The 27,918-nt window shown below is 32.1% G+C and overlaps 1 protein-coding gene across 2 annotated transcripts in view; it reads right to left on the bottom strand.

The window, feature by feature from the left end:
• Window positions 1-27,918, bottom strand: part of LOC118198726 (protein O-mannosyl-transferase Tmtc3-like) — a 268,461-nt gene that overhangs the window by 206,570 nt on the left and 33,973 nt on the right. For both annotated transcript variants that reach the window (XM_085821740.1, XM_085821741.1), the window contains exons 2-3: window positions 14,227-14,409; window positions 6,691-6,827 (exon numbers count right to left, since the gene is read on the bottom strand). In XM_085821740.1, coding sequence (XP_085677866.1) covers window positions 6,691-6,827; window positions 14,227-14,409 — 320 coding nt within the window. The remainder of the gene's footprint in view (window positions 1-6,690; window positions 6,828-14,226; window positions 14,410-27,918) is intronic.

The following is a 27,918-nucleotide window of genomic DNA, read 5'->3' as shown; positions in this document are numbered from 1 at the left end:
CATATTGGAGTTGCACCCCGGGCGAGGCTAGTGCTTCCCCCCTTACATCAGCAGAGAGGAGGTTGACTCAGTTGATAGTGACCTTGAAGGCTGCACCACTGAACTGCGTCGTTCGCCAAATTCTGGTAGTCGGGAAACCCCTTCCCGTGAAGATTTCAATGCTTCGTTAGTTTGGGTTGCTGAGCTTGGCGTTCTTCCGATCATCATACTTCGCCAATTTTTTCAAGATCTCGCCGAGTACAAAAGTTGCTGCGCAGTTTGGACGACAGCGGGAGACGGAGAAAAGAAATTTCGGTTAGAAGTTCTTGAGACAAAAAGATGACACTTCTACGGTACAGCGTGGAGGGCAGCAGCTTCGGAGACGAGGATGTGACGAACGTTTAAACAACCTGCACAGAAGAAAGGCGAACTGATACAATAATCCTTGCTTATTTCCTGACTCAAGAATGACCTGTGGATTTGGGAAGACCGGTGTCCTACCGGTTGGAAGCGGCAGAAAGGAGGGGAGCCTGGCCTCCGAAACGGTTGCCTTTGACTAATTTTATCTCCTATTTTTTTTTTCTTCTTACAGATGCTTTTCCCTACGCATAGTAATTATTCCCTGCGACGAGATTGTTATCCTGTCATTGTTTTCCCCTGTAGCAAATAATCCATATTTTGTATGATGGGTCCCATCCGCGAATTGTGAAATTTTATATATGTTAAAGAAGATATGATTTACAAATTATTTTTCCCGTTGTTTTTTCAGATATTTAGATGACCACTCAACACCAATTTAAAATGTAACTTGTATTCTTAAATGTATCACCATGAATAAACGCTAGTTTGATTTTAGTTACTTTGTTTTGGATTTAATTTTATTTAAGTTTTACACTGGACCAATATTCTCTATTTACTGGGTTTAATTTGCTAATTTATGACACAACCCAACTCCATTTACATTTGTATACTTGTCTTGCTATAATATCAGCTCACATGAATTACTCTTGAAATATAGTTACTGATATTGAACATCTATGCACCATTTCAGTATTGGCTTGTACATACTAAATGCTATGAATTTTCAATTACACAGTGATGATGTTTCAGTAGCACCTATTGTATATGACTTATGTTATAGTGTTCTATACTAGTACAGAACACTGATATTATAGTCTGCAATAATTTTTTAACTATGGGACTGGAAAAGTAACATAGAAGTAACAATAGTAAACAAATTATGCAATGTGACAGATATGTATTGTTCATGCATGTGATGTTTACCGCTTTGGAGAGCCGAGCGGTAAAGTCGTTGAACACTGATAGTTCGGTTCGAGGTTCAAATCCCGCGGACAGGCTGGCTGCAAGAGCGTTTTTGTGTTTCTCCCCATGTGTAACGTGTATACGAGCCAGTTGCCCTTAGAAAGGGCTCCATGAAAGCATTCCTCTCCTCAGGCAGCTAGGCCCTCGACGCTTTGCCGTAATCACATAACCAAACCAAACCTTATCGCTTTGGATCTATGGCATGCTGATGAATCCTCCTGAAAAATGCACACAGAGATAGATACATATTGTCTTGAGTACTAGTTAAGATTTCTTCAACAAAATTCTTTGCATACCTGGACATTCTCAATACTTTGGATAAATTCAAGTCAACCATTCTATTGGTAAGAAAAACATCCCAAGACCACACATAACACAATCAGAGTTAAATTCTTCATTGTCTCGGTGACGAAATACCCTCTAACTATTCGGACCGTTGAGATTGAATTTCGATTTATCTGAGAATATAACTGTTTTCCATTGCTCAGAAGTCTATTTCGCATATTGTTTGGCCCATTTTAGGCCACTGGATGCCATTTTATACTAAATACAGGCTTCTTTCCTGAGCGGCATGCATTACTTTCGGCATCCACTTGCGGCTTTCCTGTTTACTGAAACAGTTTGACGGAATTTTGTCAGCAAAGACCCAAGATGTAGAAATAGCAAACCTTCTCTCCACGGCAGTTTTATAACACTGTAAGGCCAACCAAATCACTGGTAGTGGGTCACTTGCTCACTCAAAAAAAAAATTCATTTCCTCTGACAGCTGATGCAGTTTGCATTATCGATCAATCCTTTTAAGACGTTTTTGCGAATTTGTACTCAGAAAATGAGAGTGATGCAATTCTCGTGTACACTTCTGTATGTGCAAATGTTTTCTACACATAAAATATCTTAAAAAATGCAGTCTTAAAAAATGCAGACATCTGTGAAGCTGTCATATCTTTTTGCAACAAAATTAAGTATACATTTACTAAACTGAAATAGTATTAACTTTTGACAATAATAATCTTTGTCGACAATTTTGATTGAGTTTGATACCAGTAGAATTTGTTCTACATAAGAAATTATTCCAATTTATATTCATAAAATCCTTCGCATCAAAACGTTTTTCATCCTTCAGGAAAAAAAGCATTCAATTCATCATGCTTTAGAAATTAATTTTAATATATTTAGAACTTTACATCTGCATTTATCTTTTATTACATACTCACGAATCAATGCCGATTTCTCAATCAAAAGTCTTTCATTTCAAAGATTCTTTTCAAATGCTTTCTTTGGAAGCGAAATATGTAAACAAATGGAATAAATATCCTGGTGCAGAGCGTAAAAAAGAAAACCACGCATTTGTTTAGTGAAAGATCAAAAGTCTTCTTTAAAATTGCATTTTCCCGATATTCTTTTGTTAATTAAAATAAAACCTTTATTTCTGAGAACCGTTACGCTGTTCCGGATGATTTCAGTGCTGATAAATTATTCATTAAATGAATAATATATTTTTGGCTGAGAATTATAAGAGTGAAAGAAATAAAAAATAATAATTCAGATTTATGAAATTTAAATTTTTTAGTACGGATGTCGAAAATGTCGCTTTATCAATCTGAAAATGCTGCTTTGTGATAAAAAGGCGGAACATTGACGTGAATAATGCTGATATGTCGCACACACGTTGTTTTTACTCATTTTTTGCATAATTTTACAAGTGTCAAAGCGACTAAAATTAACTTTTGATTAAACAAGGACAGATTAAAAATGCACTGTATAAGAAAACAGACTTATTTATAGGCGAATAATGGAAAAATTATTGTCACAAAACATCAGCTTCAAGCAAAACTGTCAACATAAAATACAAAAATGGAAAAAAATTATAAAAAAGCAATAGACTAGCAGGAATAACGGATGATTTTTGCGACATGAGCCCTACCAATAAACAAAAAGTTCTAACCGACTTTGTTTTTTCAGTGAGTATGAACTCAGTAACTCAATGACATTCTTCAAGTTCTTTTGTAAACTGAATAATGTTGTTCAATTTACATTATTTGATGTAATTCTTCAAGTTCTTTTGTAATTCTTTAATAATGTTGCGAAATGTGTGCTCCTGGCTGTCTCTTTATTTAATCATTCCGAATGAGCAGAATGAGAACTAAATTTGTGTAAATTAGCTCAAGAAGAACAGAAGCAATAAGGAATTACTCTTTAAAGCACGAGAAATATCATTAATTCCCCCAAGTCACTGGCAAAGTAAACCTAGATTTCAGCTAGCTCTCTTTGAACCGCAATACCCAGAGATTCCTTCAAACCGGTGCAATACCAGGGTGTCCAGTTCCTAAGACCAACCCCTACCGAAACACTCATGCTTTCGAATACATTGGTGTGAACTGGATTTGAATATTGAAGTTGTGACAACTTTTTTTATTGAAGTTAATGCTCAGAATACAGTAAATTTTAGCATAAGCAATATATCCTAGGAGCACAATACAGATCTTCGAAAATGCTTAAAAAAGAAAGAATGTTTTGCTGTTGAGCTATCGAAAGCTGAATTGAGGAAAAGAAGAATGGAGATACATGCATTGTCAGAGAAAGTACAAGAATAATTAAGATACAAATACAGGGCATAAATAGGAGGACTATACAAATATCAGAAGATGTCAAATATGAAATTCACTAAATGTAAACTAATTAAACAAGAAAAAAATTCAAATACTTTTGAATTATAAAAATATGCACTAAACGAAAAAAACTTCCCGCTTGGCTATGGGTCAGTTTGCCACTATATATGCCTTCAAAAATGCTAATTATAACGAATAGTTTATCCATATGCTTTTCCAAACATCAAATTTCTTCAATTCGCGCAGCTCTAATTCTAATGACATCAAATATGGGGCAATCAAAAACAATTTTGTAACTTCTTTGTATATTTTAAATATACGATTGAAGGCATTGAGCATGCTTATGGAGTTCTTTTTAGTTTTTTTGCACCATGGAAAGTTTTATTACTTCTAGGATTTTCAGGAAGCTTTTCCTGGGATGTACTATTTCTTGCTTTGCTACCTGGAACACTTACATAATTTGCATTTCGCTGGGTAACTTTTCTAGGTATATTAGACGTCATGTTCGGCTTGATTTTCGTGATTTTCGGCTTGATGTTATTTTGATGTCTACGTGGCATGCTAATTACTCAAAGCTCATTAACAACTGATATTCCTGGGTCTCGAAGCCGAGTTTATATAGTACTGCACTGGAAGCTTCGGGAAAAAATCGCTCATAGACTTCAATGCGTTTACCCGAATCTTCAAGAAAGTAGCTAAGTTAGAGAGAAATGGCTGAATGCTGCTAAAGCCGAGCAGAAACGTTTTTGTTTTTTGTCCATATCTCGTGTTCTAATGGAGCTATTTTTTGCAGTTTAAACATTATTGGACTCAAAATTGAGAGATTTACAATTATGAACAAGACGAAAAATTCATATACAAAACATGAGATCATAAACTCAATTAGATAAAATAAACTTTAAAGCTGATAACCAAAAGGAAAATATTAGATAAATAAAATAATATACAAAATATCACAACAAAACACAAAAGCAATAATTAGACCAAAGGGATTTAACTATTTACAGAATTTTACAATAGTATCATTAATAACTTGGTTTCTTTATGCCAAATTATGGTTCTTTCGTTATTTACAGCGTTCTTTTTGTTTGAACTGCTATTTTAGTTTAAGTAGCGAATTTTGTTTTTCAGATTAAACTGCTTAAAAATGCAAGTACGCTCCTCTTAGTATTTTTCTGGGATATAACCTGTTAATATCTGTTCCCTGTGCTTTCTAACTGCCCTCTGGTTAATTGCAGTTGAGTTAACTGTGGATGTCGTCTGTGATATTATCCTGGTTAATCTGGGGTAAAACATTAGGTAACAAGAATCGGCATAACATAAGTAAATTTGACGAAATAAACTAAAACTTAAAACTAATGTTTTAATAATAAAGTGTGAAAGAATTTAAAGAAAAGGTTAATTAAAAAATATATAATCCGTGATATTAAATAAAAACTGAACTGCAATCTTATCGTGATAGACACACTTTAGTTTAACAACTCCCTTAGAAGGAATTAGAGGATTTTAGGGAATTAGAAAATTCCTAAAATCCTCTAATTCCTTCTATGCGGTTATGACGATGAAAGTTATCCTCGTAAATGAGAGTGGGTGGTTACAGCCTAAAGTACCTATTTTAAAGTAACTTCAGAACTTTATAAACTCCTTATCTCAAAAATTAAGTGGATAAAGTATGATAAATGAGTTGGTTTGGATAAAATGGTAGAAAACAATTGCTAAGATATCATTTATCATAAAATTACGGGACACAGAGATTTAAGTACTTATGTAATAGAAAAAATAGCTAATTATACAAAAGTAGTTCTAAATTTATTTTGCTGGATCCCATGCACACGAGGCTCACAACAAATATTTTCATCAAATGTTAGTACTTCATATTTCATAAAGCTAACAGTTCAGAAAGTACTGTAAGCACATAAGCGCTTACGGTGCTTTGATTTTTCTGTTCTTGAAATCCGTAAACCGTAAAAACAGTTAACCTCTCGAAGATGTTTCCTCTGAAAAGTGTATAAATATTTATACTCATTTAAAACGTTAGATTATGTAAATACTATATTTATAAATAATTTTAATGATGCTATAAATGCGGTCAGCATTTTATTTACTTGTTAAGTATTTAGAGTTAGTTTATGAATATAAAAATATAAATCAAATTTTGGTTTTTTATTATTTAATTTATAAAACGCATTTGAAATAATCTAAAATAACTATACATGTATTTTTCGAGTATGGAAAGGAAGGGGATGATAGTCTAGCAATGGTTAAAGCAGGGCATAGGACTAAACAGGGCCCCACAGTAACATCACATCAAGGTCTAAGGCGATAAGTTTTCGTTTCATATATTTATAAATTCATATTGTGTTTGTTTACAGTTTTACATTTCAGACTGCGCTCGTATTAAATTAATAAATATGATAAAACTAGAAACATGGGATTTCGACACTTAAAAAGATTTTTGATTTCTGAATTTCTATTCAGTTTTCTTTATTACAAGATTCACGTTCGGCGTTTCAGAACTTAGCATTTTTATAAGTCTGTTTCCATATTCTTCAAATAATCCAGCAAATGTGTGAAAACCAAAATGATTACAGAATTCTTAATAAGTTTGATATGTAGACACCTTCCAAGACACCTTCGTATTGCATGGAAAAATTCACGCAAGTAAAGATTTTGTCAACTTTCTCATCCGAACTATTTCATAATACCACTAGCTATGTTTGTAATCAATCTTCTCATTTTTTACGATTCGTATTAGATATATATGTAAAAATGGACTTACCGTCTGTACAGTAAGCAAACTAATGCATGCAGTGCAATATTCACGAGATGATAGCCAAAGGGTTTCAGTCCGTGCAGTAGGTAGTTGAGTCTATAGGTAAAAACACATACAGGCCTGTAGGATTTGTGGCTTTGTTCCTATAAACAAAAAACAAAGTAGTAAGACATGTTTTCTTTCGCAGACTTTTACTTTAAAACAGATTTTTACTTTAAAACATTTCAAGCTCCGCTTTACCCTTTTCATTTATAATCGTAATGTGTGTCATCACGACCACACAGTGCTTATTTTCTTCATCTCATTTGAAACTACAGCTTAATTCAGCATATTCGTTCGTGCGCCTTTCACAAAAGTACCCTAAGTTGAAATGCAGTGGGAAAACAATTAAAGCGCTCTATTATCTTACGCAATCGTGCCAATTTTCGTACTTTACATATTATATTATTGTAACTATTCTTGAAGTGCCCATTGTAAAGTAACAGCCTATAATTAACTGTCTAGTTTTCTTGCCATTTCTTCTTTCTTTCTAAATACACGTCAGACATTTGCAAATGAAAGACGAAAAGTCATCAAGAAGATAGTATAATTATGATGGATGTACTAAGATTAAGAATGGCAGTAGTATCTGACTGAGTTTCGTAGCTACTATATTCGATACAGTGATCCACTATGAGTGAGTTGAACATGTCCATACGAGGATCCACTAAGAGTTGAACAAGTCGATACGTTGATCTACTAAGAGTTGAATATGTCGAGGCGGTGATCCACTGAAAGTCAAACATGTCAATACGATTATCCACTAAGAATTCAACGGTCATAGAGTCAAACTTCCACTCTTTGACAATTCCTGATAAATTACGAGCGGCCCAAAAATCGCGCCCATCTAATATTCAAAAATTATGTAAATTCCAAAATAGATATTAATGGCAAATTGTTTGAATGAATGACACTTCTGTACTGTTAGAACAAATATATTGCTAGAAATTTCAGTTACATGAAGACATTAAGAAGAAAACTGTTTGTTAAGACCATTAAGGAAACCGTTGGTTAAACCTTTGAGAAGAAAACCGTTTGTTTGGTGCTAGAGGGAGATGAGATGTTCTCAAGAAGGAATAATTTTTGTGATTTAGCATTACTTTGCATCAGCCTTAAGGCTGAAAATTGTCCATAGCAGAATCATAAACTTAACTCTTTCGCATCGAAGTCGCCCTAAACGCCCGAGCATTCAGACATCGGCTTGGACGCCCAAAACGCCTGAATAATTTCCTACCCAGTGTGCTTTCCCCCATCACGTTACTGCATTACTCATTGCTTTCAGGTGTTGTTAAATCACATGTCAATCATTCTTTTGAAGCCACTAAAAGTAGTTATATTAATTTAATGGCACCTTCTCTTTCCTTTGTTTACTGTCAGTGTTTAGCTTTTGATGCCGGAAGTTGCAATCCCGTCCCAAGGGGGAACTTCACAGAGTGTCAAAGCGTCCAAGAAAGGAGATCTTAACTCCAAGAAAGTTTATCTTTTTACTTCCAAATACAGAATTCGATTTTAAAGATCTGCTCCGAACGATTAGTGCAGATCTGTAACAGAAACGTTTTGAAAGAAATATAAGATGCAAAGTGAAATTGAAAAAGCAAAATCATTAGTAAAACAACTGAATATAAATCTAAGCAGTGACATTGCACTCGAAATTATCATTTGATATCATTAATGGCACTAGTCGTAATTTGAGAAAACTAGACTTCCCTTTCACAGCAAATTATCATTTGAGAGAAAATAGAGGATATTTTTGTATCCAAAACTTAAGCACTTCATTACTACTAAGCAAAAAATTTGTCTCATTCTTTTTAATGTCACCTACAATAGTCAGGAAAGATAAGCAAAGTCTAAATTCCTAGTAAATCACATTTTTTATCTTCGAGCTCTTTTGTAAAATACTTTTTAATACACTGAATTACCTTATCATATAATTTACAATTATATAATTATACATTTTCCCTTATGCTGAAGAGTCTTTTTTTAAGAATTTTATTTTCTGAGCTAAAATAAAGCAGGAAAATAAACATATATGTATGTCGTTGCCCAAAACTACAGCATTCATTTTTAAAAGAATCTTCTTAAAAAAACTTGAAATTGGACATTTAGTAATTATATTATGGTCCTTTTTCCTTGCACAGAAAGATAAAATTAATTTACCTTTTCTTAAAATATCATACATGCCCTATTTTAATTTCAGGAACAAAAGAAGATTTTTTTTAATCAAAAATCAAGACTACTGTATTCAAAAAGCTCACTCATAGAAAATGATTGTGGAAAGGTTTATCTGAATTGTAAAAGCTACAACCTCCTTCGATATAGTAATATCTATTGGAACACACATTTTTCTTCCAGCCCTAATATTCCTAGAAACATTTGTAAGGATTATGTTAATTTTATTAATAGTTAAATTTTTTAAGTTAAAGTTCCTTTCCTGTCAAATTCTTAACTTCAACTTACTACTTTCGGCCAGAAAGTTGTTTCGGAATCATTCTGAATACTTAATGTGGAGAAGCGGTATTTAAACCGCGAAGTCTACTTGCAGAGTTAGAGAGAATCAGAGTTTCTGATTTGCGCGGGTCTGCCGTTTGGTTACTCTCTCTCTCAAAGCTGTTATTACGCTCGGCCGTACTCAGGCCCTTGATGAGCTTCGTAGTCAAATAGAGTTAAGGGGACAACTCGATTAGAATCTTGATAGCTTTGGCTATATTTCTTTAGTTAATCTTAGTTTTAGTTTAATTTTTAGTCTCTTAAGTTTAAGCCCAAGTGTCGATTTTGATTGTACATTCCAAGACGGAGTTTTGTTAAATCTTATTGGAATAATAAAGGGTTAGTTACCCTTCCATCTTGTTGTTTCTTGTTACACGAACTTAAGCGATTATTTGCTAACTAGTTCTTATTCGACACTTTCTACAGTAACTGAGAAATACACTATTGAGAATCTTACACATTAATAAAATTATATTTTTGATAACTGTATTAGACTGACCATAGCGTCGGTTTGGATTGTTTGAATTATTTGGAAACACTGACTGCGTAAAATCTTATTGATAAGGAGTTCAGACGATGAAACGTCTAGCAAATAAATGCGTTGTGACATGTATTAATTTTAAATCAAATAAGATCATGATCCTTTATTCAAAACCTTTTGCTTAAAATTAACATCTCCACAAATAGTCGAAAGATAGTTTCACTTTGTTTGCAACGCAGATTATGCTATCCCGCATAATATCATTCATTAACTTTTTTCTTGAGAGCTGGGACATACAAGCAGGGTATTTTTGGGCAAGCTGCAATTTAAAAGCCAGTCATCCGTGATTAAAATGCCTGTAAGATGAGAAAGTGGTTCCAAAATCCTAAATCCTGGACTGTAGAGAAATGGAAGACTATCATTTGGTAGAATGAGTCTTGCTTTACACTGTCTCCAACTTATGAGTGAGTTATCTTACCCAAGCGAATGATAGACACTGTTTGCTTGCCGAGAGTGAAACATGGCGGGGGTTCGGTCATAGTTTGGGCAGCCATGCTATGGCATTCCATGGGACCCATCATTGTATCATGCAAGGTCACATTGCTGCCAAGGATTGTGTGACCTTTTAGCTTATCACGTCTATCCCATGGCACAAATTTTGTTCCCCAGTGATGATGCCGTATTCCAAGACGATCTTGTTCACTCAGCTCATATCATCCAGAATTGGTTTTCTGATCACCAGATATCAATATTATTGAGCCTTTGTGGGTTATTTTGGAGAGAAATCTGTGTGAGCGCTGTCCACCGCCATCATCTTTAACTGAATCTGCCAACGGTTTACAGGAAAAATGGTACACTAGCGACTCTCAAGAAAGTATATAAAACCTCTTTTTATTCTGAGAAGACTGCAAGTAGTTTTGAATACCAACAGTTTTCCTACAGCGTATTAATTACAGCAATATATTTTTATTTCGGCGTTTCCATGTTTTTGTCCAAACCCTGTATATGTCCCATTATAACCTTAAATAAAGCTGAAAGAAATATAATGTAGTATGGAGGCTTAAAATACGGTACTTAATGCGGAACGCCTGAATAGCTGATAAATGGACATACAAACTGAGTCTCTAAAGCCCACGTGAAAAAGGTAATAAATGAAGTCCTTTTCATTCTTTTCCATGAAAAAAGTTCATGGAATTCTTTCCATGGAAAGAACGTTAATAACCTTCGATAACTCAGTTATATCAAAAAGACGTCCATGGAATATTTTCAATGGAAATTCGTTTCGTGGAAAGAATGAAAAGGCTTTCCATGAAAGAGTGAAAGTCATTTTCATTCTTCCATGGAAAGAATGCTGGCAACCATTGACAGCCAAATTCAGTTACAGCAGCTTTCATGTGAGTGACTTTCAGAAACATTTCAAACAGAAGACTTTAGAGCTCATTGTTTTTAACTCCAAAAAATCCTTCAAAACATTTATTTGTAATAACCACCATACATCAGTGGGACGAAATAGAACTGTGTCTATTTTGTTACATGAAATAAGAAAATCCTTACACGAATGAATTGGCAATTTGTAAAATAAATTAGAAAATGTTAAAACTTTTAATAAAGCTTTACAGTTCATCTTCCACTTTTCGGGAAAAAAAAGTATAATAAATGAATAAATAAAAATAATAAACAAATAAATAAACAAAATGCTCCGAATGAGTTAATACATTAAATATTTCTATTGTTCGTTCTAAAATTTTTTATACCGAAATATATCCTATCTTAGTCGCAGTACCGTTAATGCCAAGGCTAGTGTGTTTTAAGCCCAAGGAAATGGAGAATTGTTAATAGCGATAAAAATAGAAATATTGCATTTTATCGTAACTTTTATTTTATTTTAAAAGAATTTAAAAACAATTTTCGTGCAGTGTTATGTATGTAGTTATTCGAAATAAGTTTTCGAAATAAATATTAAAATTTAAAATAAAATAAATAAATAAAATCACAGTTAATTAGAAACTATTTTTTCCTTGATTTCTTTGCGTAAAATAACTTATTTGTTTTTTTTTGGAATTTTTTTTTTTGCATGATTAATTATTGTATATTAACTTTTCAAAAAAATCACTTATTTTTTTAAATAAAGAAATTTAATCTTGATAAACGGAGTTTTGAAACAAACTACTCTTCTAGCAATTGACTTATTTCTATTGGTTAAATTTGGAAAATATCATTTAAATTCTTCTTTGCTCAAAAATTTTTATTTTCATCTTTATAAAAGTTTTTATTCAATCTTTTCATATCATATAAAATGCAAATATTATCCCACAATACCAGTTTTATTCAATGAACGTGTCCTTAGGCTTCCCATATGCCTGTGGCATTAATCGGCCCATCACTTTGCAGTCCCACTAACGACCAAGCGGTTAGAACCGCTGAATACTAGTAGTTCGATCCAGGTTGGAACCTAGCCGAACAGCAGTCTGGCTGCATGGTTTGGTTTCTTGTTTTTTTTTTTTTTTTTTTTTTTTTCATTATGTAACATTAATCTCTATATGCTGATTTCTCTCAGAAAGGATTTTCATGAAGTCATTTTTCCGCAATGAAGACATCAATCCATCATCTAGGGTAGATAAATCTCGTCTGCTCTGCCATTTTAAAAATAATCTAACCTAGCTCATCACCTTAAGATACTATTAGATTACCATTTATAATCCTTTAACCTCAAAGAATATGTTCTGCGTTCGAAGATAACAAATGGGAACCCGATCGTGCTGTCATCATTAGGGTTCATCGTGTACGTATAGCTTTGCATGATGAACATTCTGTCAGTGTCTGTTATCTCCTTTATTCTCCGATCTCATCAGCGTAAAATCGCTGAACACTGGTAGCTCGGTTTGGGGTTCGAATCCCTGTGGAAAGGCTAGCTGCATAGACGTTTTCGCGATTTTTCCCCATGTGTAACATGTATACGAGCCAGTTTGCTTTAGAAAGTACTCCACAAAGGTATCTCTCCTGTCTTAGGCAGACAGCTGCCGAGTGCTTTGCCATAATGAAACAAACCAAAACTTTGTTCTCCATCAAAGTTCTGATTTAGATCTATTTAAGATTTTATTCAAATATTTTCAATCAACAGGTCAGATGCTTCAACGAATCATTAAATTTTAAGCTCTGGAAGAAGATTCCATAATGATGCTGAATGACGATATCCACGTATCTGTAGATTTTAAGCCAAATGGATGGTCTCTAGGTGCCTACACTCTAATAAGTTTCTCTTCTTCAAGAGAGAATATCTAATGTTTTGCTCGATGAGCTTACTAATAATAATGAGCAAAGTTCTAAATTTAATCATATATGCAATTTTTTGCATTTTTTGAGAATTTTCCTCTTTAAAGCATTTTTTAAAGAGTATATTTGGCTTTTCATGGCATTTTGTGGTAATTTCAGACCATTTTGAGGCATATTCTAGAAAACAAAAAGCTGGAAAACAAAATTACCTTTGAAATAACACTGTTTGAACTTCTCTGATCTCATTTTTACTAGGTTCGCATGTCCTATCCACAGAAAACTTATTATATAATCTGCTAGTCCTTATGTGCACGTCGAGAGGCTTTTTCCATACATTAGGTGTGACTGTCACTTCTAAGAATTTTTTTCCACACCGGCATTTCTTACCTCTTTAAAACATTTTCTGTACGTTCCGTTTCAAGGAATTGCATGTAGATGGGTAAAAGCTTTTCCAAAGGACATTTTCTTGTAGTTCCACACTCTCAGCTGTGCCGATTACGTTTTTCTACCTCAATCAAATCTTTTTTATTTTTCTTCTTTTAACTCAGCTGGTATAGTCCATCGGCGGTAAGTTAACAAATGAACTTGGATCTTTTAACTTTTAAAAGGAGACTAAGGGATCAGGAATGCGCTGAACGCAAATGACCTCCGGGACGTATTTTTCGCCAAATTTTTCTTCAGCCTCGAAAGTACCAAGCAGTATATTTTTAAAAATTTAGAATCGAAATGAGATTGTCGTAGAAGTAGATGTCGAAAGAAGCTTCTCACGGTATAAAAACTTATATACTGACAACGGAAGACCTTTTACTTTTGAAAACATCAAGGAGCCCTTAATAATCCAATGCAGTTGTAATATGTTTGTGTTAAGTTGAAAATTCGGAATTAAAAAATAAAATTCAAATGACGGGTATATGTAATTGGCTAGATTTTAATCCATTTTTGTCAACTGTGTCGTTTTTAATATTATTATTTTTGATTTTTGGGGGACGATTTTTTAATGTTAAGGGCATTGTCCGATAATTTTTTAAGGATGTCATGAAATTCTATATCTTTATAATGAGATACAAAACGAAAACAACTAATCTAAAATAGTATACTTTCATGGCGTATTTTGAATTTACTATATTGGGCATGAAGTTTTGTTGATCTGAATGCAAATGCAATTTCAATGTAATTTCTAAAATCACTTAATCAAGTATTTAATATTTTAAACTAATTTAATAAAACAGAAGCCAGTATAATTATCCAGACACAAAACTTACCTTATACATGGGCGTGCCCCAGAAGTCATTCATGAGTAGATTGGACCAGGGGCTCGTTGGCCTGAGATCTCGATTTTCACGGATGGCTGAAATGTCGTCGAAGACGAACCCACACTCCAGGGCGCCGCGGTAACAAAAGCACGCCCCAGCACATAGGAGGGCGTAACTCAGAGCTCTTGCCGGCTGAAACGAAGAAGAATTATACTTAAACAGCACTGGGAAGCTACTTAAATAAAAGATACGACATTCTGGCGAAAGAAATACGGCAACGGATAATGGAAATATCGTATGACATTAAAGAAATCATTAGAGTCCCCCCCCGAAGAAATCCATTCTTCGCGAAATTTGATTCAATATCTGCGTAAGAGTAATGATATCTCCAGATGGCAATTTCTTGGTCAGGCTGTCTCGACTGGCGGGCTTCGTAAATGAGAGCCCAGTAATTCCCGGCGTTAAATGCTAAACCATGAATTTTGAATGAATCGTATCTTCGTCGGAGATTTTCCAAATTATACACCATCTGAGAAATACAGCTTATTCACATAGTTTAGGTGCATACGTGCGAGTTTCTTTAAGCATGTGAAGTTCCGTAGAGCTGAAATTATGACTTCGGTTACTTCGATGGTTGATGAGTTCAAATATTGAATCTTCATTTTTAGCCCAAAGGGGCAATTTGCTCAGAAGGACTATTAATTCGTTTTGGTATTTTGCATCGTCGACTATAAAACGGCATTTCACTTTTCAAATTGTTGCCACCAAATAATTGAGCGCCGCATTATACTTAAAGAAATTACATACAGAAGAATCTACATGAATCTCGAACTGAGAAAAACAACGATACCTACAGACGCCAATTTTTGAATAACGTACTCCTCCACTCGAATACAGGCATCTAGAAGCCCAAATTTGGAATTTTTTGTATTATCATTTCATATTTTGTAAACCTTTGACGAACTTTTGATTAACAAAGTCGACGATTTCAAAACTAGAAATGGCAATACTGTACGAAAAAAAAAAATGATCTCCAGCGCACGATACTGTGTATCGTAAATTCTAAAGATGTGCTCTTTTAAGTATTTTGTGATATTGCCGTTGAATTGAAGTTCATGGTTTAAGTGCCAAGAACATGGTATTTAATAAATAAAGGCAAACATAAAACGTTAAAAAACGTCCCTTTGGCCGTAATATAAAATCTAAAAGCTTTCAGACTTTTTTAATTATTATTATTTTTTTAAAACTTTATAGCAGCTTAAGTTTCTACTTATTAGCACCAGAGATGCTATTAGTACCTAAACTCACTTTTGTGTCCGAATCACTTTTCAAGGTGTTGCAATAAATCTTATTGCCATGTATTATTAAAAGGAATTAAATAATGAAGAATCTGTAAGTATGTACTATGTATCTGAGTATGCTTTTCGCATTGTGGTAAAACGACGGCACGTAAAGCCAGCTAATTGTGAATACAAGTAGTCCTCTACCCGAACCTCAAAGCCTGAGGTTTTAATTTTTTTTTCTATTTATTTCACATTTTGTACAAATTTAATGAATTACATTCAGCGATATGAGAGTGAGAAGTAGCAACGCTATTCGAAATAAGACATTTTTTATCTCCACCGCACCAGACTGTTATCATTCCGCCAAATTTAAGATATTTATCTTTCAATTTTAATCCTCAATTTTTTTTTTCATTTGACAGAAATAATGAGATATTATTCTGTTTGAGGCTACTGTTTGAGGCTATTCCCGGCAATGCCCTTGCCGGAACTCGAACCTGGCCTTCTCGAATACGCGGTGATCGTTACACGCTAATCGTTACACCAGGAAGGTATGCTGAAAGGAGAGAGAATATATTTTATAAAAAAAAATAAAGCGAATATTTTTTTAAAATGCATAGAAATTCCTTAAGCTGTACTTCTTTTAAATATTCTGTGATTTTGAGCTTGAATTTTATGTGGCGTATGTGTGAAGAAAGCGATGGTTAATAATAAAGCTAAAAAGACAAAAAATATGTGTTGGCAGGAGTTAGTCCAAGGGAAGACTGGTAACCCGCAATGCTCAGGGAGAGCATAAAAACCTTAAAACATTTTCAGGTGCAATGTTTAGATCTGGAATCTTTCATGTTTTCTGATCTGGAAACATGAAAGATTGGAATCTTTCATTTTTATTTCATTCCTTTTGATTAATACACTTGAGCAAAGCTGTTCTTTCATCAGTGAGCTGTTAATGTAATCATTTCTCTTTTGCTTTCCTTATTTAGGAATTTCGTTATTTAGGATTCAGTTTATAGAGTTTAATTTGCTTTATAGCATAAAAGTTCTAAATTCTTAACAGACTTGGAGCGAATTATCGCTTGGCCTGAATTAACAACAGTCTTGAAAAGGTTTAGAACAACATTTTATTAAAACAAACCTTGAATATAAACGCAAAAATGCACTTTTTGTGCTTACAACATCAGCCACTACTTCTAACAATGTTACTTAAAGTATCATTTATTCAAATTTTAAAACTAAGCCTAGTAGTCAGAGACTCCACATTTGATTTCAAATTCGCTCACAACTTCATCATCAGCTTAACAATTAAACTTATGTAGCAAAGACACAAAGGCGAAGAATTACAATCTTTCAGAGCATGAAACAACGTAACGTAAGAGGCAGAAACACGCTCTGTTTTAAAATCCAAAACCCTTGATTGAAATACTCTCTAACCCATTTATGTTTCTGGCGAGGAAACGGAAAAGAGAAGTTCTAGTAAAGGCTGAAATTATAAATAGCTGAGTAATGAAAATAATAACTAATAACCTGAGAAGTTAATATGTTTACTTCAGCTTCTTAAACTGTAAAATGGCTCTAAATATCTAATAATATACATGCTATAACTATTTAGGATATACATGATCCTAAATACATATAGCTATTTAGGATATACATGATCTTAGATCTTTGTTATACCAAGGAACTTCGTAAATTCTTTCGCAATAATTACCTTTTATTTGATAATTCCTAATAGATAATTCTTTATTTCATAATTTTCATGTGAGTAACGCTTGAAAGTGCGTATGCTGTTAAGATGTTTCGTTCCTAGAGATCCTTTACAATACTGCTTATTAAAAAATTATTTATGATTTTTTGGCAGACAAAAATTACATAATTATTTTTATTCCAAATATTTAGCTTTGACAGGACATTAATATTTTCATGGAAAAAATAATTTTCTTTTTCGTCAAATTTGCTCACATTTTCTTATCACTTCTATGCATTAATTTCCAATCTAGCATTTGCATTCACATTTATCTGACAGCACATTTTTTCTTTCACTATACGTAGTTTATTACTTCGAAATTTAAAAGATAACATTAATTTATTTTTAAAAGAAAGCACCTGCATGTATGATTCATGACATCTCCATACTTTAATTCTTAAATTTTGAAAAATATAAACTTATCGAAAAATAACATTTGAATTTTTTACTAAATTATAAATAATTACTCTACGCTAACGTATGACAGTTTGGTAAAATTAAATAACGAGGTATACATACGCATACCCTCCTGTCAGTAGCAAAACTGTTAATTACAGTTATTAATAAAAGCATTCTTTCATAAAAAGTAACGAAAGTTGAAGGTGGTAGAACAAAAGCTAATTACAAAAGTCGGCAAAGATTAATATATCTTGTTGTATTTTGGCAACACCTCAAAAATTCTCCCGAATTCATTCTGCAATTATTTAAAGAAATAATTAATGCCGTGCACATCAAATCTTATTATTATCCAATCTATTCTACCTTTTCTTCTTTCACAATTTCCAGCTAATCAGTTAATTTTTTCCCTAATGAAGTAATACAAAAGAAATTTAAATGTTTCTTCGAATTTATTTCACCTAAAACAATACTCGTTTTATCATAATTCTTCTTTGCACGATTTATTGTCTTTAAATACGCCAGAATCATCTACTTCGCGTTTCCAGTAAATGAAGCAAGTCCTTAATTAGTGAAGTTATTTTATATTATAATTAGATTTTTCTAAATCAAAAATAAATATCATATTCACTATTTTCTTTATCAAGCGCTTTTGTTATCAGTTTGCATAGAGTTTCTAAATTTAAAATCGGTCATGATATTTTCAAAATCAAAAACGAGAATTGGAAAGAGTTCTTATAATGTAGAACTTTCCAATATCAGGAATGTAAATGCTCTTTATAATTTATTCTAACTAAAACAACGCTTCTTTTTTTAGCGTAGTTATTCTTTGCACTACTTATTGTCTTTACATTTTTCAAAATCGTCTGCTTCGCTTTCTGAAGCAGGAAAATGGTGAAGTAAGAATATAATTTGTGAATATATTTTAGAGTCTAATAAAAATTTTTAAACTGTGATATATTTCGCATTCACGAATTTGTTTACAAAACGTCGTCATTTTTCTGCATATGAGTTTTTGTCTAAAATCACAAATGATATTATATTTGATTAAATGATATTTGAAATAGAGGAAGGTAGCAGGAGAAAGAGTTATATATGTTCAGAGCTATTTTTAACATCACAAAAACCTACAATCTTGTATTTCCATTCTCTACATTTTGCAATGCCAAAATCACCATTCTTATATAATGTTGTTAATTAACTAGTAAACCTGCGATTATCTAAGGAATCGAATAAGCAAAAGCATGAAAATCTCTACGATACGAATTATATAGGAATGAGAACGGGGAAATTAGAAAGTAGAGAAAGCATCCAATTTTAAATTTGTATATATGGTTACCGGCAAATTCTGAAACCCGGCATTCTAGAGAATGCCTAGTCATTGTATGTAATACCTAAAACTATCCGGCAATGTATGAAACGATTCATATTTTACACATTTCCTAGGCATTCTTTACAATGTCAAATGACAAACCGGCAGAGTATGAAAACATTTCTGATTCATTTCGAAGAACCAAGCCAGAGTTAATAAATGATGTAAAAAGGCCAAAATGAATACTAAGAAGGAATCACGGGACTACTGGCTGCTGAATCGCTAGGTTGTGATGTTTGTGGAAAACAAAATTACATTCATTTAATCCTGTTAAAGAAAGCGTCATTACTCTCTAGTATTACGTCACGGACGCTGAATTATTGTGCGTACTTCATGAAAACTCATTTGAGTACTGAGCATACACTGTAAAAAGAAACCTCGAAGTTTACAGACAAAAGTCTTGTATAGTTACAGAAATGCGAACAATTACGAAGGAAATACCTGTAACGAACACAGAACCAAACGAAACTGTAAACTCTACAGGAGTTTTTCAAGAAGTTTTGCTTGGATTTTGTCCGTAGCGTGTGATCACGTGGCTTAAAACGGCTGAGAGAGAAGAACCAATCAGGAAGAAGGTGGAAAAACAGCGTCTTAGCGGGAGAGTTCAACGATAGTCGCCATGTTAGCCATTATTTTTGCTATGGTCGAGGTAAGTTCGAAATAGTGTTTGACGTGTATTTTACTAATTTTATGTAATGTATTTGTTATGTTCTTTACACTACCTATAATTAAATTCTTTTAATGTTTAGCTTATAATTCTAATGCTCCTAAATAAACCTGTGTTGAATTATTGTTAGAGTTCAAATCGCAGAGCTTGTGTTCCATTTAGTAAAATAACAACTTTTATTCGTTACATCTGCAGGTGTCTGCAGTTAAACTGCTCATATTTATAAACAGAAACAAATTTGTTAATATGTTAGTTTAAAAACAAATAAGCTTAATATTAATGTTCTATCTATAGTCTAATAATTTCTCATGTTAAATATTTATGTATCTTTTAAAACATATCGCGTTAGAATATTCATATTTTTCATTTTGTTGACAGATGTAACATTATTATTCCATACATGTTATCATTAATCCCAGCGTGAACTGCTTTAGAATATTTTTCAGAGCATTATTACACTATGTATGTTATTATTAATCTCAACGAAAAAGAAAAAATAAATGTAATATATTTAAAAAATTCGACAAAATAACTTAACATACATTAAAAATGGAATATCATTTCATTAATACATGCGATAAGTTCGCCTTAAAAGATTATATAGTCGGATAGCAATTACATATTTGTAAAAGTATTCAATGTATATTATTTTTTGTGTTAAAGATAGTTTTAATCCAGGACAGTCTTTACCAACTTTCTATTAAGTTACATTATAACCAACATTTACAAAAGGCAATCGAAATGCCGTGACTTTGACATATTTTTAACTATGATGTAACATACTAGGAACATTAAAGAAAAAAATTTCTATTTTTTCCTTTATGCTTGTTGAAAAGTAAAATATTAATAAAATGGTACAACATTCATTCTAGTACTTACAATGTAAATTTACATATAAATTTACTATAAATTTTGGTGCAAAGTTCATTATAAAATGCATTTGCTAATATTTAATAGTTATAGCATTCAATATCAAATCATGGAAATATTAGTAATGATACGTCAGTTGCATATATTAATTTCAATACTCAGCTCAATGCCAAATTTCTTCTATATCTGAGATAACATGTATTTTTTGAAAATAATTATTTTGTGTCATCTTTTCATTTAAAAATCTCTTTCAGATATATTTTAATGTGAATTATTTTCAAAATTATCCTCATTAGAATGAATGTTGTTCTCTTTATTAAGTTTGAAACTGCCGTTACGCTAAAAAATATATTCAGAAAACTATTTATTGCTGAATGTTTAAAATAAGTTCTACTGCTCCTTTTTGACAAAGAGTATCCATTTGAATTGCAGTTGGTTTTAATTAATCGTTGGTTGTATTTTTAAGAACTACTTGATAAAATTCAACAAATTAGTTCAATCTATGAGTTCATCTGAAAAACCTAAAATTTTTATTCCAATTCTGTCATGTGTATATATTTCAAGAAAGAAAAAGAATTACAAATTCACTATCCAACAATACTGAGTAATATGTTGTTGATATAGCCAAACTTAAAATGACCCATTTTAAAACCAGATTAAATAAATCATCGCGTATTTTCGGTCATCGAATTTCTTTGGCGTTAAAAGTGTCATAGATTTAGTAAATCCAAGGGTCAAGGTAAGCTCAAATATTTTTTTTCATAGTTCATATTTGCTAAGTTATAAATTTTGCTGATGCAAAAGTTATGTAACTTATGCAAACATATGCTTAGAGTATTTGAACTAGTGTTGAAAAATCACTGGAATTTAAAATGTAATTGACAGTATGCCTTAAAGCTTGTTTTGGTAAAAGCATATTTATGGGTGCCCCTTGGCAAAATTTGGCGATTTTTGGCAGTACATGGATACCGAGTTTGTGCAATTCTTTGACCATGTTATTTTGGCTTGTGTAGCGACGATTTGTGTGCCAAAAACCGCCGCTACACGAAGACAGATTGCACATACTCGGTATCCATGTACACATCGACCTATTTTCACTTAAAAAAAATCTGTGAATTGTACAAACTTGGCATCGCGCACTCCCTTGACTTTATCCATGTACACATCGACCTATTTTCACTTAAGAAAACATCAGAGAATTGCACAAACTTGCGCTCCCTTGATAATACAGGGAGCACCCTTCAATATACTCTAACTGCTGTTTTTCATAAATTAAAACATTTTAGGCATTTAAGATATCTTCCTGTAAGTTACAACTAAATGAATGACTCTTAAGCATAAAAATTTCAAATTTTTATGCTTAAGAGTAGAAGGAGTTATACACTTTTTAAATAACAGTGTCAGAAAAATATACTTTTTAAAATATGTAAACCATTGTTTGATGTATAGAAAAACCTTCCTTAGCAACTATACCTCTTTAAGTGATTATGTCAAGTATTCTGGTGATACAAACATTGATATTAATTATCACTGAGAATCATGCTTCGTGAAGTAACCACCTCCATTAAATATCAAAATTGTACAAAATTATGGAAAAGTTATAGAGTGGTTTTACTGTATACTTAAAGTATATCATATCACTGTTAGATATTGATGATGTAAAAGATATTATCTAATCATAAATATTTCAAGCATTAAATAGCTTAGTGTAAGTCAATAAGTTTTCAGATTCTGACTTTGTACCCTGTCTTTCACTATGTAATATTTTTCTAGCAACTGTGTTAAGTACCAGTAAGTAAGTTTGTCTTAAATACCACTTAATGTAATCAGGTATCATCTGTTCTGTCTGTAAAACTTAATCGTAATAAGTGAACAAATGAATATCTGTAAAACTAAAGATGACACTCTATGTAAAAAATACAAGTATTAAAATGTCTATGAGAGGAACATTTAAAATATTAAATCCACGATCAATTTTTGCGACATCTAAGATAGAAAATACCCAAACTGACTAATTAATTCAGAGGATGAATGCATGTAACATCGTTGTTCATGTGTTTGTTAATTGTGTAAGTATTGAAGTTCATGCATTAATTGTTGATAACTATATTATTGGCCTTATATATATATACTTGCATTTCAAAATTTTGTATATTTTGCCAGTGAGCTAAGTATTAAATGCTGTTACGTATAAGTTCATATTATGTGGAAAAGTAGTTTTTGATCTAACACTTTCTGAGAATTTTTTAATGTTGATCATCAAGCTTAAAGCATATGGCTGAAATTACCAGTATTAACCATAATTTAATTATTCTCCTGTTTCAGCGTTTCTCAAACTTTTTTCGAATAGAGATTATGTGAATTATCATAATTTGTGAATCACCTTGCTGCTGTTCCCTTCGAAAGCAATTTTTTAGCATATATTACTACTAGTACACTTATATTTTAATATATAATTAAAATCCGTTATATTTCATAATTAAGTCCATTGAAGAAAAGTTATATTTCTAATATTTCAAGATTATTAATGAGAAGGAGGATTTGTAATTCTTGCATGGCTCTTCTATATTTGGATATATGATGGTAAGACCACAGTCTTAGTGGATATATGATAGTATATTTGGATATATGGTGGTAAATACCACAGTTATAGTGCTTTAAATCCATCTTTTACTGCTAAGACTGAGTGGGAAGTCTGTAAGTAGGGTAACCAATAATAAATTTCATAAAATGTCTATCTTACGAGAAAAGGTGATAGATGATTGTCATATGTAACTTTTTAAACTCTGAGATTTTTCAACTAAATTTTTTTGTCTCCTTTGGAAACTTCGGAGGACCATGAGGGCAAGCTGTATGATCCACAGATTGAGAAGTGCTACCTTAATACATTTCAATTTCTAGAGAAATTAATCTTAAAAAAAATCTGATCATTATTAAAACTACTTTACAGATTTATTTTATATTACAAATAAATATAGTAAATATCTAATAAACCTCAAATTATTTTCTGCAAAATGAATTATTTAAATTTGTACTGTTTTTGCTTCAAAAATGGATGATACATGCAATTTATGATTTCATGAAAGGACCAAAAGGAATCTTGTTTGCAATTTAATTATTTAATTTAAAAAAAAGATTTAAATCATTTGGAATATGTGCAAGTGCATGCAATTATTATGAAGAGATTCTAAATTAAAATGTCACATAACAAATTTAGAATATGTTATGTACTTCTAACGAATGTGATTTTTTCTTTATTTAGGAGCCATGCTTTGAATCCTAAGAAAAAGAGGACTGCACCTTCACAACTAGTTAATTAAAAATGACAATAATATAAATTTTACCTATTTTTTATTTTATTTTCCTTTCGGATAGTTTTCAAATAAAAATAAACCTATTTTTGTTTCTATATTCTGTGTATTGGAATAAAATACACAGAATTGTATTTTATTCCAAATTCTGTGTATTGGAATAAGTCGAAATCCACTGCAATATCCAATATTTTCAAAATATGATATTTTTTGAAATATATGATTATGGAATATTACGTTAAAATGAAATGGTTCCTTATGTAACCTGTATGTTACACTAAAAGGCTTCATCGAATACTTGTAAAGTAATGAGCAAATACTAAGTTAATATCTTGTGTGAATGAATATTATCTTACAGAATTTTTTATTCCATAAAAATCTATCTAAAAATATAATTTTGTTGAATGAAGATTTAAACATTTTCCCCGAAGATTTAAAAAGTCGTTTGAAATAATGATAACAAAAACATTAATCTGAACCATTTAATAAATGAATAGAAAATTTTGAGAACAATTAAATCATCCACAGGAATTTTGAAATAATCATCGTATTTTTGACATCAGTTAAAGAAAGAAAATCTGAGTCATTTTGATTATAGTGATAAATTAGTTCCATTAATAGTAGGATAGAAAATTAAAATTTTAAGGAGCCATTATGCATTATCAATTTTTCATTAAAAAATTTTTAGTTTATTTCTACTATCATATCAATTATTAATGCTGAATTCTTTATCTTCAGTTTTTACATTCTTTTCTTAATTTTCTAGGCATAGCAGAGAAAAATATAATTATAGGATCAAGGCATTTCCAAATACATTATATTTTCTTCCTTAAATTTTTAAGATCATTCTATATTCATCATGTATTATAGACACAGTATCAGGGGATTCTGTTCAATTTTTCAGTTAGAATTTGGGACGAAGTTGTGAAGTCATACCTACATTAAATGCTTGAATTGATTATTTGAAATATGACAAAGCAAGAGAGGGCCATCTGTCCAAGGAAAGGAATATTTTAAGGAAAACTTCATGTTACACAAACATTTACACAGGCAGCCCATTCTCTAGGATTTAAATCTAGTGCCAAATGCTAGTGTTCAGCTTACTGTCTGGCTGCCTGTAGGCAATAAATGTTTTAGTAGAAGGAATACTTGAAAAATTAAATTTAGGACTAACTAATTCTTCAATTTTGTATTCAGTGAGAAGAATGTAATTTATTAATAAAGTTTTAAATCTGGAAAAATACCTGTACAACTGTCCGATTAATTAATCTATTATTTCAATTAATGGTCAGTAGCAGAAGAGATTAAAAAGCATTTATGCCTAAAAGAATTATATGTTGTAATTAAAATGAATAATGCAATTAAGCATGAAAATAATTTTGGATAACTTATGATAACTGAATTTAAGTTCATTGTTGAGTTATATAAGTAATTTTTTTTAGAATTTGAAAAAATATTTAGAATTGTTTATTGAAACAATTTCATTAAAATATTTCTTTACTGTAATCATATCCAATTGCAGTCTCTTTAGATTACACTGTTGGGTATAAGGAGAATGATTTGGTTTCGTTTACTTAAGTATGGCAAAGCACACTAGGACTATCTGCCTAAGTGGAGAAATGCCTTCGTGGAGGACTTTCGAAGGGAAACTGACTTATATACATGTTACACATGGAGAAAACCATGAAAATACCCATACAACCAGCCCATTCGCGGGATTTGAACCTCGGACCGAACTACCAGTGTTCAGCGGGGGAATTCTAGAACATTACTAATTTATTGCCAAAAAATCATTAATTCTAATACACAAGTTTTTTTTCCAGCTATTTCGTGATGCATATGTAACTTTGAGATGTCTTAAAATTCAATAAAGGAAAGTAATGCAGATGTAAGAAAAACATAAAATTTGAGCTTCTTTTTAACATTGGAAATATTTTGAAAGAAAATGTTGTATATCTTTTAGAAAATCTAAGGTATTTTTCCTTAAAAAAAAACTTAATATTTAAAGTTACATAACTTCCCTTTCCCCACAAATAAATAAATGCAGCATATTTTGTTACAAGCAGTAGCTGTAGACATTTCACATAAAACATATGTTCTACATGTGTAATTATTTATAGTAATATTACAATCAAAATATTTAATATTTAGGAATACATCATTTTTGTATTTTGTATAAGACAAATATGTTCTATATGCATAATTATTTGGATAAACTTTTAAGTAAATTATCTGCAACTTTTACATATATATCCTTTAAAATTTCACATGAAAATACATGTTCTTACATAATCACTTGCAATAACCTTACAAGCAGAACACTAGTAATCTACAAATATTCCCTTTAGTAATTCACATTAAAAAATTACGATCTACTTACACTATTATTTCCTGTAATCTTTACAGATGTTTACATTGGTAAATCACATATGAAAAACATGTTATACTTACACGATAATTTCCTGTAACATTACAGATCAAAGATCTGTAACCTTTACAGGCATATGCTTCGGTAATCAACATACAAAAACTTTGTTATGCCTACAGAATAACTTCCTGTAACATTACATGTCAAACATCTGTAACCATTACAGGTATAATCTCTGTAAAGTTACTAAGAACATTCCTGTTTTGATTACTCAAATAATCCATGGCATCCCAGTTTCCACGACTTTTCTTAGTAACTTTACAGATTTTTTTTTACAGTGTAGACATGACAAAATGTTGCAAGAACTTTCAAGCAAATACAAAAACGTTACACGTAATGATACTCAACTGTACAACCACCTTTGTGAACCTTGTCAGAAAAAAACAAAAAGGTATTAATAAGGGCATTGTTGGAAACGTGATTGTTTCCGAATTTAATTTCCGTTGTCAGGTAGATTTATACTGATTACCAGTCACAGACAGATAGAAAATACAGGTTAGTTATAACTTAAGTGACCCTATCGAGACCCCTCTAGAACCCGTTCTACTTATTAAATTTTAATTAGATTTGATATATACGTCATATGGACAATGGGAAAACGATTTCTGCAATAAAAGAATAATTCAAATTTTGTTTACCAGTGGGAATTGTGGCCTCTAAAGAAGGACAAAAGGTCTGTCAAAATTATTAAAATTTATTCAGTTACACAATGTGCTCAACGTGTGCTCCATTGACATCAATAATGTGTTCAAAGCACATTGTAGGGTGTTCAATGGTAGCGAGAAAGAAATTCTCGAGGTATTTCAGGAACATGGCGACTAATGCTGGCTTTCAACTCGGGTAAAGTCCTAATTCCTCTTCCATTAACCCTGTCTTTTAGGAATCCACACAACCAGATATCACAGGGATTTAAACCGGGTGAACGAGGAAGCCAGGCATCAAGAAAAGCTCTGAATATTTACACGTTCCTCGTCAAAGTTAACACGAAGCAGTTCTTTGACTTGCCGCCCAATGTGGGAAGTTTCTCCATCTTGCATGAAGACAGTGAGTTGTCTGCAAACTTTACCGTTTCTGTAAAGCAGGATTTACTTGCTGTCGAAGGAATTCACTGTACCATGCACTCGTGACACAGCATGTTTTAGGACCTTGAGCAGTGAAAGTGTAAAAGAAAAACGATCCGAGGATAAAATCAGCAGTAAATTCACACCATACAGTCACGTAATCAGAATGCAGTGGTTATTGGTGCAGGACATTAGGAGGTGAAACATTCCCATATGCGGCAATTTTGATTATTCACAACTCCATCTAAAGAAATGTGCTCCTCATCTAACCACAGAATTTTTCAAAGCCACGCGTCGTCAACATCCATTCTCGCCAAAAATCGGCAGGCAAATTCACAGCGTGTTTGGTGGTCTTGAGGTTGCAGCATTTGCACCATGTGCATCTTATACGGATACCATTTTAAAATGGATCACAGAAGTTTTCTTACTGTCGACCAAGGAATCGCCAACTCACGTGACGCCGATCGAGCAGTTGCTGAAGAATAAGAGGAACTGGAGGCACCACAGCAGTAGAGAACCTCTTTGACAGTTTCATTCGCAACCGGTTTCCGCCCTCTTCCTGGCAACAC

The sequence above is a fragment of the Stegodyphus dumicola genome, chromosome 8 (assembly GCF_044657685.1).
Source record: "Stegodyphus dumicola isolate Sdum_Otavi_A_Nest chromosome 8, ASM4465768v1".
Classification (NCBI taxonomy): domain Eukaryota; kingdom Metazoa; phylum Arthropoda; class Arachnida; order Araneae; family Eresidae; genus Stegodyphus; species Stegodyphus dumicola.
This window is presented reverse-complemented; position numbering and strand designations above follow the sequence as displayed.